Raw genomic sequence first — 16,871 nt, forward strand, 5'->3', positions numbered from 1 at the left:
TTATGACAATCTTATGAAATAGCTTGGAGCAGTAACCATGGCATGAGAAATTGCAAGGGAAGGATGGGAAGTGGTCAAAGGGTGTTTGAAGGAATCGTTTCAAAATGTGTAACTAAAAGTCAGGAGGATAAATAAGACTGGAATTAAATGGACAAGTATCATCATTATGCAGAATTACAAAAAAGAAATATAAAAAGAAAAGTAATCAGGAAGCTAATTAATGTACAACACATGCAAGAGTGTGACCAGCATGGAAAAGAAAGCAAAATCAGATTATATGAGGAAACTAGCTGAGTAGGCCAAAGAAAATCCCATAGAGTTCTTTAACTATGTGGTGATTAAGAGGAAAAACAAGTGTTGAGGAATAACTTCAATTAGTGTTGATGGCTGTAAAGTGACAGAAGCAGAAGGAATAGCTGAATTACTGTGTGATTGCTTTGCAAGGGTGTATCATTCAGTTGCAAATACTATAATGACAGATGTGACAGGGACATGTGAAAACAGAAGTAGATGAAACTGGAAGTGCTTAAGTTACTATAAAATCTCAGTGTAATATGCACATATCCCATGGGAGTGACGGGATATGTGCATATTACAAGGAGCAAGAGAATTGGCATGCATATGACCAGTCTGTTAAGCTTAAATCATAACTCTGGCATAGTCCCAGGAAAGCAGAAAGAAAGAAAATCTGTTCTGTTACATAAAGTATCCTCAAAGACAGAGATAGCAAATTATAGATTGATCATTATTTCAGGAATGGTGTTGAAAATATTCAAAAGAATTGGTTAAGGACAAAATTGAGAAAAGTTTTCATAGTATTGTGAAGGGTTGGCTTTGCCTTAGTGATTTACTCACTTTATTATTATTATAAAGTAACAATCCAGTTAGATAAACTCTGCCAAATGGGGAAAGGCATATACTCCCGATATATATGCATATAGTATCTCTAGAGACACTAATAACCACTCTCACTCACCCCCCACCAATAAATAGATCTATCCTTGGCAGCTTTCCAAATAGTCAACATCGCCATTTCCTTCTGGAGATCAGTTTATCTATTCCACTTATTAAAACTACTCCAATACCTAGATGAAACCTTCAGAAAGCCAATTGAGGGAGGGGGGAGTTTGATGAAAAAATTAATCAAACTATCAATATCATCCTGCCTGTGTCCCAAAACTACCAGATTTGTCAAACTAGTAAAAACAGCAGCCAAAGTAACCATCCCTCGTGGGTTTCCGACCCAATTATACACCATGCTAGAACAAAGAGCTTGAAGATATGCAAGCTCTGCACGAGGTGACCTATTAGTGACTAAAGAACTAATAAAGCTCCTGGATGACAACAGGAGAGAGAGAGAGAGATGGCTATCAGCCATGGAAGAACTTGACTTCTCTAAATCTAGCCAGAAAAGCTGGTCCCTACTGAGAAAACTTGGAGAAGCTTACAACAAAAAAAAAAAGTTCCAGAAGTGACTCCAGACCAAGATGCATTGCATTTATTTTCAACATCTAAGATCAATCCAAAGACCTCCAGAAAGAAGGAAATAACTATTCTGAGACACAACTTAGCTTTAAGCCCTGAAGCTTCAGATCTCTGTAACCCAATCACAACAGAGGAAATCCAGGAAGACTTATCGCTTACCAAGAATGACAAGGCCGCTGAAGTCGATGGCCTCCTCTCTGAGTTCCTTAAATACCGTGGACAGAGTGGAAAGGCATGGCTATCAACCCTGTTCTCCACCATCATCTCTACAGAAGAATAACCAGCTCTCTGGCTAGAATATAAAATAACTGCAGTTCCCAAGCTAGGGAAAGACCCCAGCTACATTGGAAACCTTCAACTAATTGCCCTTCTATGCTCAACCTACAAGATCCTGGAAATAACCATAGAGCAAGCTAGCTTTAGGCCTGGCAGAAACTGCTGTGATCAAGTCTTGGCTTTAACAACTCAAATTAAGACTGGCTTCCAAAAGAAATTAAAATCTGAAGCTGTCTTCTTTGACTTGAAATTGGCCTATGATACAGTCTGGATCAAAGGCTTGCTCTCAAAGCTCAGTTTCATCATAAAATGTAAAACAACCTTACACTTCCTAAAATCCATGCTCACAAACAGAAAATTCGGGTCCACATTGAAGGAGATTCAGATTCCTTCAGAATGGCCTGCCCTAGGATCCTGGTTTGGCTCCAACTCTTTTTAACATCTATATCTCAGACATTCCATCAATAAGATCAAGAAAACATATGTATGCCAAATACATGGCGATACTTCACCAAACACCTTCTTTTGACTCTCTGAAAGATGCCTTGAACACAGATTTGGAGATTCTCGAGAAATATTTTGAGCATAGTAGCACTTAAAGCCAAACTCTACCAAACAAGTGTCCACACCTTTCCATCTTCACAACAAGGAGGCATACTGCCAACTCAACCTAATTTCCTGTGGAAGTCCAGTCAAACATGATCCTCATCTGCAATACCTGGGAGTGAACCTGGATAAAAGTCTGACCTACAAAAATCATAAAGTAAAAAACAAAATAAAAATGAGAAACAACATCATCTCATGACTAAGTGGAACTAGCTGGGGTTGCAGAGCTGAGGTACTTAGGATCTCAGCCCTGGCCCTTGTGTACTCTGCTGCAGAGTACTGCAAACCAGTCTGGGAAAGAAGTGATCACACAAACATCGACTCCCAACTGAACATAACCATGAGCACAATTAGTAGGACCATGAAATCCTCCCCTCTACCAGTTCTTTCCAACATAGCCCCACTAAATATACGAAGAAGGCAGGCATCACTAAAAGAACTGGAGAAAATCACAAATAACTGCCTACTGCCTCTCTACTCAACCCTTATAAATTCCCATAGAACCCAGCTAAAGTCAAGGTACCAATTTGGGACATAACCAGAACATTTTCTGGTCCAGCAGCTTCAACTCATTCCATGTGAAACTGATAATGGGCTATGAACTTGCCAACAAATGGCTCTTTTGTGAAAGATCCCTGCAGTTTGCAAACCCGGCTTCATCCTTCCTAGAAGGCTATGGACAACTATCAACAGAATAAGGGCAAATCAGGGCATATGCAATCTCCTACATAAATGGAATATGGCAAATAGCCCTTACTGTGACTGCACCCATATTCTACAGACTATCAAACATATCCATCAATGACTGCCTGATGGCAAGTCAGATGGCAGCCTGAAACAAGGGGATATCAGTTGTGAGGCTTTACAGTAGCAGAGAATGCTACCTACAACACATGGTTGTTGTAACACACAACTAATATACATGCAAGGTTGATTTCATGTTTGTAAAGTAAAAAAACAGATGGTTATTCCATAGTCAGAGACCAACCAATTTTAGTGCTGGGAGTTAAAAAAACAAATTCAGACAGCAGGTGAGTCAGCCACATTCTGAGATGAATTTCATTCAACATGAGATTCACTACCACCACATATAGTTGGCTTGTATATCTTCACACTCATAACTTATCCGCTCCTCCACTGTCTCATATCCTTTTATTTTTATTTTTTTTTTATATTTTAATATACATGTTTATATTGTCGCATATAACAAATCAACATAGTCAAGTGTCTTAAATTACTTACATCAATTGCATCAATTAATTTTACATTAATATTAAGTCAATTAAATTTACATTAATATAAGAATAAATTAATTTTACTATTCTCCACCCATACCAATTATCTAATTCATATATTCACTGCTTCTCTTTAATCTATTACTGAATAGTATAAAAGCAACTTCATATACACTGCTTGGAAAGAAGTCAATGGACACTCCCATGGGCAAGGTGCATCGTGCCATGTAACAAGTCACGTGTTTATAGCCAGTATAAATTGGAGGAATATGATGCTCCCAAGTCAGTGCAACAGTGTCTGCATGAAATGGCTGCAAGAAGGGAACTGATGGAGTTTGAAAGAGGAGCTGTGATAGGATGCCATGTTGCAAGCCTATCTGTTCAGCAAACTGTTGACAAATTGGGCCATCCAAGATCAATAATCAGTGATACCATACTGAGATGGAAGTGCAGGGAGTCAATTGCAAGTGCTACCCACAGGGGTCAACCCACTACACTCACTGAACGTGACTGTAAAATGCTATGAAGGATAATATGTAAAAACTATGAAGGATAATATGTATTCAACACATCGTCAATCGACGTGTTGAATGCAGAGTTCCGGGCATCGAATGGAACACGAATTTGCACAAAAACAATCAGAACTAAACCTTACAACATGGGTTATCATGATAGGACCACAATATGCAATCCCCATATTACCCAAACCAACATGCAGAGTCATCTTCAGTGGTGCAAAGACCATGTACAGTGGGACAAGGAAGCTTGGAAAGCTGTGTTATGGAGCAAAGAATCATGCTACCCTCTCTACTGAGCAGATGAACAGGTGTGGATAAAGGTGTGGGTGTGGCAGATGCCCAGTGAACATCTCTTACCAGAATGTATAACCCCAACTATGAAATTCACAGGTCGTGGTGGTGGTGTGAGGGTACAGTCCTGTTTTACCTGGTTTGGCCTTGGACCTCTGTTTGTGGTGCCTCGAACACTGAACTCTGAGAGGATCTGATCATTCTGCTCAATGCAATGCTTTTTATTGTAGTGTTTCTACAGAACTAACCATTGTCTCTTTCAGCAAGATAACGCACTGTGTTATAAGGCTGCTGATGTAACTGTGTAGTTTGCAGTCATGAATGTCACCACACTTCATTGTCAACACACAGCACTGATCTCAACCCTATTAAACATCTGTGGGATAAACTAGAGTGTTGGCTGAGGTCAAGGTACATCTGCTCCACAACAATCCAGAACCTCAGTTCATGCCTACAGGAAGAATGGTCCAAAATTCCCAATGATTGCTATTGTACACGTGTGGAAAGTATGTCCCACAGGATTGCTGCAGCCATTGCAACAAAAAGTCCTACATCTTTATTAAGGTGGGCACCATGGCTATTTGTTCCTCACACTATGGAGTCCATTGACTTCTTTCCAAGCAGTGTATGTGTTATAAGTTTTTTTTTACTAATTTTTTTTTTTTGATTATGGCCTCCAGAAAGATCTGATTCCCCAAGAGAAACAGCCTCAGCTACCTATTTTGTATATTCCCCAAACTTATAAATTTCAATTAAATCTTATTTCCATCTATTGTATAAAAATACTTTAATGCCTTTTCAATTCCAAAAGCCTGAGTAGCTACTGTTTCAGTCCTAATTTGTTGGAAACTGGTAAGCAGCCAATCTCTATGGCATGCTAGAAGGAGAATAATGTTCCTAATCCTAATTAGTATTTATTGTACCTGTATGCATTCTATAGTCAATTATGATGAGTTGCAGAGTTATAAACCTGAATGTATTCCAGAATTGCAGTCTAGTTAGCCAAGTGATTAGCATACTCAACCTGCAGGCTACAGATTTGAATTCTGCCATGGGCATGGATATTTGCAGTGTCTTTAAGCGTGGGATGACTTTCTTCATCCAGTCTGAGACCCTACGCCGCCTGCTTATTGGTGGTCTGAAAATAGACTGAAAATATTCTATGTTTAGCCTCTAGAGCAGGATTTTTGGATAACATAAAAACTAAATAAAAAAAAAAAAAACACCAAAAATAAATAAAATACAAAAATTTCTTAGGCCACTCACGGTACCAATGTGCTATAGTTTATAACCTTTCATAGGCATGAGTCTTACACACATGGAGGGGGAGGGGAACAATACTTACTAGCACTCAAAAAAAACTACCTCCAGCATCAACTGAAAAAGAAGACTTTGGAAAAAAGTTCCTCAAGTCAGTGATTACAATCAAATCTGTGACACCTGCAGATCTAGCATCATGAAAGTTATCATGAAACTAACCAACAGATCGTCATATCTATCCTCTCTCTCTATTAATAAATCTCTGAATACCTCCGATTTTTCTGACATGCTTTAAAAACCAGGGTGAGCAACGTAATCAGTTGTAATGCAATATTACCCTGACTGATATTGCTTGTCACTTTGCTTGGCTGTATAATGTCCCACAGCCAAAACTTTGGGGGGAGGGGGAAGGAATACACTTGACAAGAAATTAAATTCTTACTTTCATCCATATTTTACCCAAGTATAATCAAAACTGCTCAAGAAATATCTTTACAACCTATATAAAGAGACAGTCAACTTCAGATCTAACTGCTCTTTTGTATCCCACAATGCACTCCCATCTCAAGTCTTTAGCTATACATATTATGGCATAGCAGTCACTTCCCAAACCTGTTTTAACTACTCCCCCCAGTAGAAAACACTTCAGTAAAATATGAATGAAAGCCAACAGAATTTCTTATCAAGGACTGATTAAACTTTCCTTCCCAGTGAAAAACATGCTGCAACTGTATATGTATAGAGAACTTGTATATGGAAATATGATTTCTGCCACCAAGTTAGCTGTAACTATTTCCAATGAGAAATAAATAGAGCTAACTTGGGACTCAAAACCATGACTAACCATGAGACTCAAAATAATTTGAAACCATCTGGATAGTAACTTCACCATAATGCACAGCATTATACATGCATGAGAAAGTAAGCAGCATGCTATGCATTATGGTATACAAAAGAACAATTTCCTGTGAAGTATAATTTTAATTAAATCTAAAGTCTTTTTCAATAAAATTCCCTATAATAAAAATATCTAAATAATAAAATCCTGTAAAGAAGCTATGTCATGCAGATAATTTTATACTCCATCCAGCTTTATTATTCTAATTCAAGTTATCAACAAAGAAATTTTATTCTTAATTTCATCAATGGGTTAACATATTAAACAACATATCCTTAACAATGAGATCTAGTATACCACCCCCCTTCCTAAGCACCTGATTCTTTATGGCCAATTCGCAAATCTCGCAGAAGACAAATTATGAGGTCATTTTTGAACTTAATATTAAAAAAATCTATAAATAGATTTCTGCGTATGTAACAAAACAGGTTCCTTTTTGTCATCAAGTGCACATATTCAAAAATTTCATTAATATAATAAAAAAATAAATAAAAGTGAAAAAAAGATAATCATAAAATACTGAAATGTATTCCACTCAAAACTATAGCAAACTTACAGGAGGTAATATTTCCAAGTCTCGCTCCTTTGCTTCTCTTAGCAGCTGTTCAGCAGTGATTTGTATCTCAGCTGGGGTTTTGTTTTTTACCTGAAAGTATAAAAATAAAGTTATAATAATAATCATGTGCTATAATTTTATTCAAACTGTCTTGAAGATGTTATATGTTTATGAATCCATTAGAAATTAATAACAGACACAAAAGTACTCATTTAAAAATAAAATTAGGATTAAATACTTTTAATGCAAGATTAATTTTTTTTTCCCAGTACTTTATGTAAAAGAATAATCAGAAAACTGAAATTTGAAACAAAGGATGCTTGCTCTCTAATCAGAAAGTTTGTACTGGAAAGACTGGAATTCTGGAAAAGTCGCCAATAAATACACTCCTTTTCTTAGCTAGAGGAGATGCCTATTTATGGTCTGTGTTTGGTTAACAGTGTTATTTCTAACCCAGCTCTCAGATCTGTATATTAAAATTGGTTTTGTGTGTGTGTGAGAGAGAGAGAGAGATGGGGGAAAGCATTGTTGAAGAAACAGGAATTAAAAATGTGACAGATGCAAAACAAAACTGGTGAACAGAAAAAGTCCAAAAACACTGGAAAAAGGAATCAACCTAATTTTTTCTTATGTGAATTCAACCTTTTAAAATTTTTTTTTAATATAATAGCCGGTCTGGTTGGCCGAGTGGTTAGCGTATCTGCTCTCCAGCGAAAAGACTGTGGGTTGAAACCCCACCATGGGCATGGATGTTTGTGATTGTCTGTGAAAATACTACTGGTGGTAGTGGGCAGTAGATGGTGTTGGTGTAAATGATGCAAATCGCTGTAGTTAGTGAACTGAGTGGTGGAGACGGAGTTGTAAAGTAGGTGTCTTCCCTCGATGAGTCTTTGGACTCTTTGGAGGTGTCATGTAATAATAATATCAACCCCCCCCCCACACATACACACGAGTTCTCAAGAACTATAGCATGACAATACTGTGGGGGGGGGGGGACAGAATTAATCAGAGAGGAAAAAGAGCACATTAATATGTTTCTTGAAGTCACTGTCTAAACTGATGCCCCACAGTTGCAAGCCAGAGTCAAAATGATGTCGCAGGAGGTCACTGGTGTAAGCATGCCATGCTCCTACCTTGTCCTGTTCAAAGACGGTTAAGTGTTCACCAGGAGCGATGAAGGAGATCAAAGCTAGAACTAGTTGGAGCCTTGATAACTTCTTTATCAAAAAGAGTCTCCATATTGTTTCACTCTTCCATCCAAGCATCGGAAATATTAAATTCTACATTCATCAACTGTTCTGCAGTTTTCAAGGGGAGGGGATGTTGAGATCTAAATCTACCATTACTGCTGCTTCCAGATCAGTGTGGATTGGGAGTTGTGAATTATTCATGATTTTTGCACATTCTCTTTGAAGGAATTGCTTCCTGTGTAGATGTAGTGGAGCAATACTGCTCAAAACTGGGAGTAAGCATAATAGGGTAAGTTTGTTGCCATCATAATTTGCATTCTGGTGTTGAGCTGGGTATCCACTTTAGAGGTGTCTGTACTGTTCAGCCACATAGGCACACAATATTTGGCATGGTCATACACTAAGCTGGTAGCCACAGTCTGGAGCACCTCTCCCTCTCCCAGGACTCCCCCAAGATATGCTGTCAAGCTTCTGAATTATATTCCTGTGGGATACCAATTTAGCAGCAAGTGTTATAACATGCTGACAGAATGTGTGTGCAGTCCAGTGTGATTTCCCCCCCAACACACACACACACACACACACACACACACACACACACACACCAGATATTTAGAGTTTGGGTTGTACTTTACTGTTTGACCATTCATAATAATTTTGTGTTTCTCGTGGGCCTGTTTGTGACAGAGGTGAAAACAAGACATCTCTGTTTTAAGATTTGGTTATAATCTCTAGTCCTGAAATAGGTACACAGTGTAGCTACATCTCTTGTTAATATATCTTCTGTCACTTTTAGTCATTGATCTCGAGTTGATATTGCTAGGTCATTGGTATGACCTGGCAAACTTCCTGGAGACAGTCGAGGACAAATCACTAATATACATATTAAAGAGCAGTGGCACCAGAACAGAGCATTGAAGTTGACTGTTTAATCTGTAGGGATGGCGAGAGTCTATTGTGAAAACTTGGAAGGTGCAAGTGATGAGGCAGTTGTTAAGAGATGGTACAACTTTTTTGCATGGTATTATACAAAGCAACTTAAGACACATGCCCTGCCTCCAGACAGTGTCACACTCAGCTCTGAAGTCTATAAATGCTATAGATGTTTTCAAGCATTTTTGAAAACCCACTTTTATATATGTTGTAAGAGCAAGCATTTGTCTACACAGCAATGCCCTTATCAAAACCCAGCCTGTTTCCATGTGAATATATTTTTTGATTACTAGGCTTATATGGTTATAAATCAATCTTTCTAAGATCTTATAGAAGATGCTAAGCAATGTTATCAGGAGGTATTTTTTAGGCTTGTGCTGACTCTTGCCAGGCTTCGATACAGCCATTATCTTCCTTCCTTCCTTCCTGATTTATGTTCATGTATAGACCACACTTCACCTTGCAGGTATCCAAAAACAAATCTAACAGAATAGGTTGGTTACACCTTATTCCTGAAGTGTCCTATGTCTGTATACTGCAAATGTTCTTCTGGCCAGTTTGCCTGTTTTGAGGGATGAAAGACCTGAGTTTGACCACTAAGACATTATATGTAGCCTTATATTTCTATATCCCAAAGTGCAATGCCATGCATTTATTAACATTAAAACTGCAATTCCACTCATCTGTCCAAGTTAAAAGTCTATTAAAATCTTCTTGTAGAGAATTATCATCAGCACTACTCCTGATAATTCTACCTAACTTTGCAACATCGGCAAACATTTGAAGATCCTCAGTCAATCCACATTAAATATCATTAGCAAGTTAAACAATAGGAGCCCAAGAACAGAACCCTGAGGCATCTTTCCTTTTCTGAGACAGCTACGTCCTACACAACTTGCTGGTTTTGTTCAGAGAGAGCCAATCTACAAGAGAACCAAAATCTCAGCTCTTTGCTTCATGTGGACGATGTTATACTTCTAAATAAATTTGGTAGAAGTCTGCAAGATTCCCTGACTAAATTGAATAACTGTTGTAATAGATTTGGTATGAAGGTCAGCAATAACAAGACAAAGACAATGAAAATAGCCAGAAACATTCAAAATATCAACTGCATTGATTGTGAATGCAGAACCTATAGAACAAGTAATGCATTTCAGCTACTTTGGCATGATTTTTTGTGAAGATGGTAAATTAAATATAGAAATAGACAACAGAATCAACAAAGCTGGTATGGTAGGAAGTCAAATGAATACATTTATATGGAATAAGAGAAAAATTAGTTAAAACACTAAATTAGCTGTATACAAACCAGTGTTCAAACCAGTTTTAACTTATGGATCTGAGAGCTGGATCAGAAGTAAAACAGCTCTCAGATCCAAACATGCTCTCAGACCACAGATATGACAGTCCTGAGAAAGATTAGGGGGCATGAACAGATGGCATCAATGGCAATATCATATTAAAAACGAGGATATTAGGAAAGAAATTGAAATTGGATGATGTTTGAACAGCATCCAGGAATGTGTTAGCAGAGCTAATCTCAGGTAGTATGGTCACTTAAACAGAATGGAAGAGGAAAGATTAGCAAAACAAGTGTTCTCTGCCAGGTTGGCAGGAAAAAGACTCTGAGGAAGACCAGGATATAGGTGGATCGATACAGTAAAAAGTGCCTTAGAAGATAGAAATATAAGATCTGATAATGTTGGAGTCTTGACAGGTAGATTGATTTGGAGGAAAATTGCAGATAGGAAGTTAGTAATTATGTATAAGGGACATCCAGAAAGTAAGTTCCAATGGGCTGTCAGAGAAACAAAAATATACTTACAAAAAAAACTTTATTGGAAATTAAAGTAGACATTTTTCACTACTTTTCTACATAATTTCCACCAATGTTCAGGCACTTATCATAACAGGGCACCAAGAGTTGCATACCTTCGTCGTAGAAGGTTGCCACCTGTGATGCAAACCACTTATAGACTGTTTCTTTGACCTCATCGTTGTCTTGAAACTGCCGGCCACCCAAGGAAAGATTTCAGATGTTTGAACAGGTGAAAGTCGTTTGGCACGAGGTCAGGACTATATAGGGGGATGATGGAATCGTTCCCAGCCGAAGGTGGCAAGAAGTTGTAGTGTTATGCCGGCCATGTGTGAGCAGGCACTATCATGAATCAAAACAACGCTTCTAGTAAGCATGCCACATCGTTTATTCTAGATTGCATGACGCAGTTTCTTAAGGGTTTGGCAGTACATACTCATGCTGACTGTGGAGCCTTGACCCAAGAAGTCTACCAGTAAAATTCCTTGTCTGTCCCAAAACACAGTGCACATATTTTCCGAGTGGAAACCACTGTCTTCAATTTCGTCTTAACTGGTGATGAGGTGTGCCTCCACTCCATAGACCAAATCATCAGTCACTAAAGATGGTCGTTCTGAGTACATTCTGAGAACATCATTATCAAATTTCTGCCATGTACCCTCAAGGGGTTTACAGGATATGATAGTACTACATGAAAAATTTACGAGGAACATCCAGAAAGTAAGTTCAATTTTTAAATATTTTCACTGCAGTGCTGTATTCACTTGTGGAGAGGTATTATTTTGCCTTCTCTCCACACCTTAGGAACCTTACCCACTACAAGACTCATTAAATAACCAGGACAAGGGCATGGCTAACTCTTTTGCACATTCCTGAAAAATGCATGATGATAGGTCATCCATTCCTTCAGCCTTATTAACATCTAACCCAATCAAACAATAAATTACACGCTAACCACAATAATTAACTTTAACAAAATGAAAGTACAGATATTTCTTACTGAAAATAACAGTACATCATCAGTGCATGTTGAAAGTTTATTTTTCACTTGGTTAGAGTATAATAAATTTAGTTTAATCCTTATCCAAGTGTGAGCAAACAAAGTTTGCGCCTGAAAGTATCTTCAGGACTGGGGTAAGGTGGTACAACACCAGGGCACTCCTTGCAAAGGTGGAGCAAGTGGATTATCATCAGTGCATAGAAACAAGCAAATGAAAGAAACGGGAATACAAGGTACATACAGCAGTCAGTGGTTTATTAATTAACAACTGTTGCCATGTGCCTAGAAATTAATATTAATAAATAATATTATTAAAAACTATTTTTGATGGTTACATAAAATAAGAATCTCCCAAACTTCTGGGGGAGAGAGAGAGAGACAATTGTTCCGATTCAGATTAGGCCGATGTAAAAGGGCTTCACAACTTTCTTTGAAAAAACGTTCATATTTAAACCTGCTTCTATGGAGAAGACGAGCTTGATCCCACTGGATCCTGTGTTGAGTGTCAATATTAATACAAAATTAATAACGGAAAAACTCACATAAAAAGATTATTTAATAGTATAATTTTCGCCTGTGTGTCACAGGCATCTTCAGTACATTTTAAGCTAGAATTAAACAAAAACTGACAATTCCAAAAAGCGCCATTGGAATTGTCAGTTATTGTTATTAAACAATAACTGACAGTAATTGAGCTTAAAATGCACTGAAGATGCCTGTGACACACTGGCGAAAATTATACTATTAAATAATCTTTTTACGTGAGTTTTTCCGTTATTAATTTTGTATTTATATGCCTGCTCACGGTTTGTCATTATTAAAACTTAGTGTCAATATTGTGTTGTGCCAGACCAGACTTTTGAGGTTTCCTGTATTCAATATAATACTGATGTTCATTAATTCTTTTTTCCACAGAACAGCCTTTTTTTTTTCAGTAAATATCTGTACTTTCTTTCATTTCATTAAAGTTAATTACTGTGGTTATCATGTAAATTACTGTTTATAGTCATGCTGCAGGTACCTTTAAAGATTAGATCTAACCCAATGAACACCTGATAAATCAGATTCTCTCACCTATAATTCTCCTAGCAATCATTCACACCACTATGATATATATTGATGAAGTGTTCATTAAATAATTCCACTATATCATCTGGTATGATTACTCTGCTATCATAGTTATCCACCAGCATAAACCTGTCATAAGTATTTTTCCTCTTGCTGGCCACATAGTAGAAAAATTCCATTGGATTAGCTTTGACCTGACTGGCCAATCTCCTCTCGTATTCTACTTTTTCTTTTTTAATCATGCTTGTAACTTTTCTGGCCTGCACTTTTACTGCATCTGTTCACTGCGAACTGTTCTGTACTTCCTCCATAACAACCTCTTTTTTAACACTGCTTTCTTGATTTCATCGTTCATCCATCTCACTCATACTCTATTTATTCACTCTAACACAAGCAATGCATAACTGTATTGCTTGTGTTAGATACTGCCTTATCATTTCTACGCAATTCATCAACCCAATATATTGATGCTAGTTGACTACGGTGCTTCCGATAATCATCCACCTTATAGTTCCACATATAACTTCTTGATAACCACTTTTCATGTTTGACTACCTTCCAAACCAATTATCATTATCACTTTCACCAACAGGTGGTGATGTTGATGCCTCATTCATAACCACATCCTGTGAGGATATCACCAAATCTAACACTGATAAACCTCATGCTGCTTTCATCACATGATGCTTTAGATAGTTATCCCACAGAAACTCATCAAATTCACTCTCCATGTTACTATAACACCGTCTCTTCTTTCCAAATCACATTCCTATAATTAAAATTTCCCATTAGGATCTTCCTTTTATTTGCCCAACTAATTCACATTGTCTAAACATTTCACAATCAATACTCTCTGCAATCCTTTTACTATAACAGCATCCTATTAGACATACTATTCTACTTATCTCAACTTCGCACCAAAAAGCTTCAAAATCTTCACACATACTACTATTTTCCACTTCGACTCTTGAAGAACACAATTCCTCTGCTGGCATTAACAATACTCCCCCTCCTCTCTTGACCTTTCTATCCTTTCAGAAAATTCTATATACTACCATTTCAAGTCCTGACAATATATCATCCTCAGTCAACCAAGTTTCACTTATGCCAATTATCTTTAGGCATGCTAATTCAATCAATGCTACAAACTCAGCCCTTTTGTTTCTAATACTCCATACATCAGTATACAAGCATAACAATTCTCCACTCTTGGAGGCCATCCCATCAACACAATCACTCTACTCTCTTCTATAGTGCACTTCTCTCTTTGTTCTGACCATCCCCATTTCCCTGATCCTGACTCTGAATTTCATTTATATTTTTATGATCCCCACCAATTTGCACTGCTTCACTTTGCTCTGCTATAATCACTTCCTCACCTTTGTATCAATCCTCTTCCTATCCTTCCACAACCTGCTTCTCAACTTCTGACTCTTAGTGGTAGTAATTTTGTATAGACCCTGCGCACTGTTATTAAACAACAATTACTTCAAATTGTCAACACCAAACCCATTCAAATGCATCCCATCAGCTTTGAACCATGTCCTTTGTTCCTGTCCATCTCAGTTTACTGATTCCTAACATACTGGGTTTTTCTCATTTCTTTTTTTTTTATTATTATTATTACATCACACCTCCAGAAAGTCCAAAGACTCATCGAGGGAGGGCATCTACTCTACAACTCTTCGTCTCACTACTCCACCAGCCTTCATCATCTAACACCAACGGCATCTACTTCCGCCTATCACCACTAGTACTTTCACAGACAATCACAAACATCCATGCCATGGCGGGATTCGAACCTGCAGCCTTTTGGCTGGAGAGCGGATATGCTAACCACTCGGCCAACCAGGCCGCCCTGGTTGGTCGAGTTCTTTCTTCACCAGTTCCAGTTTTCCTTGATACATGCTTCTTACTTTCCATGTTCCTATTTTATGCAATTCAGTAAAGCAGAGGTGTCTTCTTCTGAGATTTACTCTATCAGAAGTTGAATTCCCAGAAGGTTTTATTCTTGTTAACTTCATTGGAGATTCCTCTCTGGTCTTCACCAGTAGCAATTTCATTGCCTTCTGACCTGGGTGTCTCATCTTCCAGCACTACATCACAATAACTTAAGCCTCTGTTCATAGATTTTCTTGGGAAAATATATGCAGAAGTGGTTTGCCACTGCCTTCTTCTCTGTTTGTTTAGGCTGCTAGGTAAGGCTAAACAAACTGCAAGAGATGAAGAAAAGTAAAATAAAAAAGATTGCAGGTACCTCAGGTTTCCCACTCCTGTACTCACTAAAGTACCCCAATCGTATGAGGGACCCTCTTATACAATTACATAAAGGAATTCCATTCCACAAACAATACTGCACAAGCTGATCTAGTTAGATGAATAGTTAATGTATCCACTTTTCATCCAATAGGATGTGGATTCAAATACCACTGTACGCATGGGTGTTTGTAATTGTTTTTAGGTAGAAATTTCATTGCTTGAAGTGACTAGAAAAAGTTCCAAAGTCTCTAGTGTAGGGTTTCTGGATTATGTGAATAAATAAATAAAATGAAGATAAACATATAATTAGTAAAACCAGAAAAAAAATATCCCTAGCCCATCCATGGTACTAATGCACTACAGGTTCAGGTTTATGACCTTGTCTGGAAAGTCACATAAGAAATTTTAAAAAAATACAAGCCAATAGGCTTCAACTTGGCAGTAAATTTAATTACAATTATAATTTTGCCAACATGGTATAAATAATAATATTTATTGTCCTTCCTTTTAAAAAGGAATGCTGCCAAACTTAAGTCCTTTAGGTGTGATTTTAAGCATTAGGAAAAAATATTTTTCATTGAAGCCTCTTGGCTCTTTATATTTAAATAAAAACAACTTCCTCAAAACATAACGTTGAAAGAAAAATAAATAAAACTGAAATGTATAAACGTTTCACGTATTATAATACTGTAACTTGTTTTTGTTTTTTGCTTTTTTCATTTACACATGTTAACCTAAGGGTTAACATGTGTAAATTACCTTTCTCAACTGAAAGCTGTTAAATGTAAACATAAAAAATTAGAATGAAAAAAAAAAAAAAAAAAAATCCTGCTGCAAATTGTTATAGTTATCGAAATACAGTACTGTATATACCTTTGCAACTTTGGGAATTTTCTGGGGCTTAGTTGTGCCAACACTTGCCATTTTTATATTTTTAAATACTTATTTATGTGGAATTAGCAAAATTGCGATAACACAATTATTTAGAAGAATAACACATATTTGTGCAATGTGCGCCGAATTTAGTAAATAACACAATTATTGGTGCAATGTGCACCGAACACGACTTTTCGTTTAACAAGACGCCTGAAAAGAAAAGCAGAAACGGCAAGATGGTTACTTAACTATGTTAATAATAACTTATTTATTTGTAAACATTTTTGAATTGCTTTATTTATAGCTGCAACAAGAAGGACGACCAGAAAACACGAGGAAACTTCTTGAATCAAGATGCTAAGCAACAGCTGTATTAGACACCACGTACTCAAAAAGAAAGGGAACGACAGAAGAAAATATAAATAATTTATTTTTTTTATTTTTTCTAACGGCGACTTATGGATGTGAGACTTGGAACCTGAAGAAGTCAGATAAGAAACGAATATCTGCTTTTGAGATGTGGTGTTATGATATGCTGAAAGGTGTACACATATGAGATATGCTGAAAGGTGTACACATGAATGGGTGTTAGAAAATATCAGTA

General features: G+C 37.2%; 1 protein-coding gene across 1 annotated transcript in view; it reads right to left on the reverse strand.

Annotated features, from left to right (window-relative positions):
- The window catches only part of crn (pre-mRNA splicing factor crn), a 300,399-nt gene extending 283,845 nt beyond the window's left edge, over positions 1-16,554 (reverse strand). Inside the window, exons 1-2 of the mRNA XM_090398753.1 lie at positions 16,265-16,554; positions 7,126-7,215 (exon numbers count right to left, since the gene is read on the reverse strand). Of these exons, the coding sequence (XP_090254879.1) occupies positions 7,126-7,215; positions 16,265-16,315 (141 nt within the window). The 5' untranslated portion in view covers positions 16,316-16,554. The remainder of the gene's footprint in view (positions 1-7,125; positions 7,216-16,264) is intronic.
- Between the last annotated feature and the right edge of the window lie 317 nt (positions 16,555-16,871).

This window comes from Typopeltis vanoorti, chromosome 10 (assembly GCF_054136105.1).
Source record: "Typopeltis vanoorti isolate ZY-2024b chromosome 10, IOZ_Tvanoo_1.0, whole genome shotgun sequence".
Classification (NCBI taxonomy): domain Eukaryota; kingdom Metazoa; phylum Arthropoda; class Arachnida; order Uropygi; family Thelyphonidae; genus Typopeltis; species Typopeltis vanoorti.